The sequence below is a fragment of the Limulus polyphemus genome, unplaced genomic scaffold, assembly GCF_000517525.1.
Source record: "Limulus polyphemus unplaced genomic scaffold, Limulus_polyphemus-2.1.2 Scaffold309, whole genome shotgun sequence".
In the NCBI taxonomy this organism is placed as follows: Eukaryota; Metazoa; Arthropoda; class Merostomata; order Xiphosura; family Limulidae; genus Limulus; species Limulus polyphemus.
Window position 1 is genome coordinate 265,093 of NW_013665919.1, and position 5,339 is coordinate 270,431.

The window sequence follows — 5,339 nt, forward strand, 5'->3', positions numbered from 1 at the left end:
TCACGTGACCTCGCTGACGCAACAATATAAATAGTATAAGACCTATATTTTACGAATGTCTCTTTAATACCTCAATATTTTGCTGTTAAAGGAGCCATCGATAACGTACAAGTTCACCAATCCAGTTCAGTTTCAACTGGATTAGCAAACTTGTATATTATCAATATTTCCTGACTAAGTTGTAGTAGCAAAATATTGAGCTAATAAAGACACATTCTGGAAATACAGGTCATCATTTTATTTACATTCATATAAACAACACAAACCTGATCACATTTCTAAAATCTATGCAGAAAAATCAAACAATTTACACTAATGCTCGCATCCCTTACACACTTTTTTACAGAGTAAATATCATGATACTGTGATATTAAAGAATGTTCTGTAAAAGTAATTCGGTTTTGAAGTCTTCTGCAACAACACTTTTCTTAGAATTGTTAGTATATGATCAAAATGTACTAAAATGAAGTTTTTAAATGAATAAATTCTACACAGTTTTCTTAAAGCACCAAAGATGTAAGCAAAAGCTTAACTGTAAAGCTTCACAATGAACCCTTCTTTTTACACCTTAAGTTACACTCACTTTATTTATATTGAATTGATATTTTCTTCTTTGTTCCCCCCAAAAAAGTTATTTTATGAAATGTGATTATAAAGAAACCAAAACTTACAAAAATATAACCTACTTAAAATAAGTGACAACAAAATGTTTATAAGATACCAACCAGATGACCATATGCCTGCTTGTGCCAACAGTAAGGTAACTAACTGAGGAGTCCGTTCTAAGTGGAGAACATGCTGTCCTTCATTTGCAAGGATGCTGCAAATATTTAGTGTAAAATCCTCTTCATTTGGCAGTCCACTTAGAAGAGATAAACACAGCTTTTTGTATTCTTTCTTGGGAAGTTCTGGTGGCAGACCAGCTGATTTTCGAAGGGATTCTAAGAAGTATCAAAAATCAATTATTAAATGTGTGTGAATATATACATACAGCTATCTAGGATTCACATACAAACAAGCACAGTGTAGCATAAAACTGTCTTAATCATCTTAAATGAATCAAAGTTTAGCAAAATCTATGCAGATTCCAAACAGATCCATTTATATATCCCCCCCCCCTTTTGTACTCTACATGACTGGGAAGAAATACTGAAACAATTCATGTTTTGCTTACAACAGAAATCATACTAATGAAATATAAAGTTTCCTTTTACATTTGTTACCTGGAAAGTTCAATAACCATATTAGACAAAAAATCTACTTATTTATAATGATTATTCTAAATATTTTACTTACTCTCAGGTATACAAAAATATAAAATATATACCAGGAATTTTAATCCAAGTGATAAAATGTATTTTATATTTTACTAAGATTATGTAATTATTACATGCAACAAGACTAGAGCATCTAGATTAATGAGATGGGGTGAAACCTGATATACAAGAAGACATAAACATGTGGACAGAAATAACTGTCTTTACCAAAATAATATTTAAAGTATACAAAAAGGTATTTTTATCACAAACCTACCAAGAAATCTGAATGTATAAAATAGCACAAGAATAAATTTCAGTAAGTATTACATAGGTTAATTTTGATATACTGATATACCCCATAGCATAAATTCAGCAATAAGTCTGGATAATTGAAGGGTATTTATTTTTTTTTAAATTGACTAATTTAGTGGAGTGATATTTATTCAATATTCAAAACATAAGCAAAATGATGAGTGTGTGGACAAAAGATGACACTATTTTTTTTTTTACTGGAGCATGAAAGCTTTCGTGGAATCTGATGATCCTTAAAATCCAAAATCTGTTCCAAACTGAGAAAGAATAGCATCATATATGTAAGAAACATCTATTTAATTACCTATACTGATTGCCAGAATGATTTTTAGTTTCACTCTAAGTCCTTAGGTTGCTCTGATTAGAATTTATTACCAATCAATAGATGTTTCTACAATGTTATTCTTCCCAAGATGCATTAGCTACCTACATGACTACTGGTCATTCCCATCAAAAAACATAGGAGAATGTAACCTCAAGGTTTCACTTGACCTGCAAGTGGAAAACATTGCTGCCTACTTCACACAGTAAAAGTTACTCTACAGTAAAATCAACTCTAACAAGATGCCCATAATACTAAAGAGGAATGATCCAGAACAATAGGTAACTGAGGCAAAAGACACTTAGCCACTTTCAACATTATACATTATATCTAAATACATTTCTATGCATGAAAATATTTAAAATGTTTCAGATGACTTTCAAGTTAAGTTAGGGGAAGGGGTGATGTAGAAAACATCTAGTATACTACATATCTACCATCATGTTTCAACTTAAAATATTTCGAGTATTAAATTGAACAAAATCACGTCATTCTGAATTTCTGTTGAAACCATCGGTTTTGTAGTCAAACAGACAATATTAAAAAGGTTTTTAATTATAATTTACTTATGATCATATTCTTACGACGTAATGCTCTGAACTTAACTAACTTGTGTGATATAACCATATACTGTAGTTTTACTTGAAACTAACAAAAAAACATCTAAATAAATCCCTTAGTTACTGCTTAGAGTACCAACATACCTGAAATTTCATGTTGTGCATAATTGTAAGTCGTGGGTATGAAGTGCAGCATTGAAGTGTAAGACTTGCGAACACGACTGTCAGTAGACTGGACATTTTCTGGTATTTCTCCATGGAAATGAATTTTTTCATATGCACCAAGGTACCTTTTTTTTTAAAGAAAACAGAGTAATAACATATTTATTCTTCTTCTCATGAAGCAGTTGTCGCTAGAATATCGCCACCCAGTCATGACGTAATTTCCCACCATATGTGTACTCACTCGATACTCCATCAGAACACCTCGAAAAGGAGTGGCTCTTGTGCGAAATCAGCTGACGTGATGATGTCACAATGTAGTATGTCCTGGCAACCATCCAAATGTGGACTGAAAGTGGAATTACGTTTATGCACATATACTCTTTTTTTACTCCCGTTGTTTCATTCACGAGGAACACGTAACACTAAACCCAAATGAAACGACAGACGCGATTAACTCTTCCATATTCACACACTGATAAAAGCCTACTGTAACACTGTTTCATTCATATGGAATCGCAAAAATATACTTGAAACGTAACCCAGAATTTTAAACACGTTATTATATTCCTTGAAAAAAGCAATGATTTAAAATCTCGAGATACTATAGTTTTCTGGATATAAAAAGGAACTTTAGTTAAAATTCCTGTAAAGTTACAGCAAATAAGTAACGTCTAGTTTGGTTTGAATTTCGCTCAGAGCTACTCGAGGGTTTTCTACGCTAGTCGTCACTAATTTAGTAGGGGTAGACTAGAAGGAAGGCAGCTAGTCAACATCAACCACCGCCATCTCTTGGGCTACTCTTTTACCAACGAATAATGGGGTTGAGTATCACATTATAACGCCTACGCGACTGAAAGGGTTAGTATGTTCGATGGCAGGGATTCGAACCCGCGACTCGCAGATTGCGAGTCGAACGCCTTAACCACCAGTTTGTTTGGTTGTTTGAAGTTAAGCACAAAGCTACACAATGGGCTATTTGTGCTCTGCCCATCACGGGTATCGAAACCCGATTTCTAGCGTTATAAGTCCGCAGACATACCGCTATGTCACTGGGGGATCTAACCACCAGTAACGTCTAGTCCAACTACTACTTTATATCTATTCAACTGCATGCTTTTACATGCTTACCTGAACCTGTAAACAGATAGCGAAGAAAATTAATAATATGGAACACCTTTACCGCTATTGGATAACAAATACCATGTTATGAACAGCATCCGAGAAATGGAGTAGGAGGATATATTAACACAGACAGATTAGGACTTGGATCACAAAATATGAACCAAACCCGGGTGATAAATTCGGCGAAAAAGATAGATAACATCAATTATTATTTCGATGTAACGAAGCTGAGAGGTGTGTAGGTGTATGAAAAATATTTACACCAAGCTGTTTCTTATACCTAAACACACATAAAGCGTCTTTAGCACTTTCTTTAATCTAAAACGTTACAATATATCGCTTGAGCTCAGATTTTTGCCATCTATGTGATTTTTGTACAGAAAATTTCACAGACTCACGTTGAAAATTGATAGCAATAACACAGGAAGTTTGTATGCTCATTCGTAGCTCATAACGATTTCTAAAAATATAAAAATAAATATATAAAAAAACGAAAAGAGGAAACTTTTTCAATAATTGTAATACATATAGATTATACTTTTTCATCACACATTTGTAAACACCTCGGTTGGTTCTGTTGTACTTTTTTCATAAGAAGTTAGTGAGAGTAGGTTACTGAAATCTTGATTAACGCTCTCTTTACGCGGTATAGTGCTGATTCTGATGTCATTCATTCCTATATTGTTAATCTTCAACAGTACAAGCTTCGCAATAATAATATTACACTTAATAACAACGAGAAAGGAGTAACAGCACAATATACTGTAGTAACAATGCAAAAAAACGATGGACTGCAGTTATAGTTTTCAGAAAATATCTGAGGATTTTTTTTCCCGTCTGCTACAAAGAGACTTCATTTTTTAAAATATTTGTTTCCAAACCAGCATCCTCATTATATGTATAGCTTGGCTTTTGTTCAAATTTTACCAAATCTCTCACAATTGGTATTTTTATCGTTCCATTAAAAGAACCTGGTGTCAAATAACGAAATTAAAGAATAGGTTACACAATAATCAAATGACATCCAGGAATTAATTTGTTTTTTAATTTATCAACCATTACTACATTAACTTTCGGTATGCTGTCTTATTTATCAGGAACGTTAAATATCTTATCTTGTGTAAGAACTGAAGGTGGTATATGTTTGTAAACAACTCAAATTTGTAATAAAATCTACCAAATTAACAGATACACAAGATCAGGGTTCGCTTAATCATACAACCTTATCTGTAATAGAAACGGTACAATAGTAATAACGAAACAAAAATAGCTTAAAGTACTTTGGGGGTAGAAAGTACAAAATCTTGTAAAACAATGACGTGTAACCACCTCAGAACAAGGACTTGTACGTTACCAGCTGTAGGTATGATGTAGACATACGGAACAAATACTATATACGAAAACCAGTTATCAGACGGATTCTCTGTGAGCCAAATTCTAGAGAAAGACGCGGAGGGAATACGATATATACACCTGGAAAAAAGTTAAGCACCCCCGTGTTTTTTTCAAGTGATTCAGATTCGACGTTCTTGTGACTGATTATAAATTACCATTCAATCTAAATGTGTTTATCAAATGAAATTATGCATTATTGGGCAC

At 33.1% G+C, this 5,339-nt stretch overlaps 1 protein-coding gene across 2 annotated transcripts in view; it reads right to left on the reverse strand.

The window, feature by feature from the left end:
* The window catches only part of LOC106457261 (AT-rich interactive domain-containing protein 2-like), an 82,250-nt gene that overhangs the window by 43,696 nt on the left and 33,215 nt on the right, over positions 1-5,339 (reverse strand). For both annotated transcript variants that reach the window (XM_022383106.1, XM_022383105.1), the window contains exons 4-5: positions 2,598-2,743; positions 726-941 (exon numbers count right to left, since the gene is read on the reverse strand). In XM_022383106.1, coding sequence (XP_022238814.1) covers positions 726-941; positions 2,598-2,743 — 362 coding nt within the window. The remainder of the gene's footprint in view (positions 1-725; positions 942-2,597; positions 2,744-5,339) is intronic.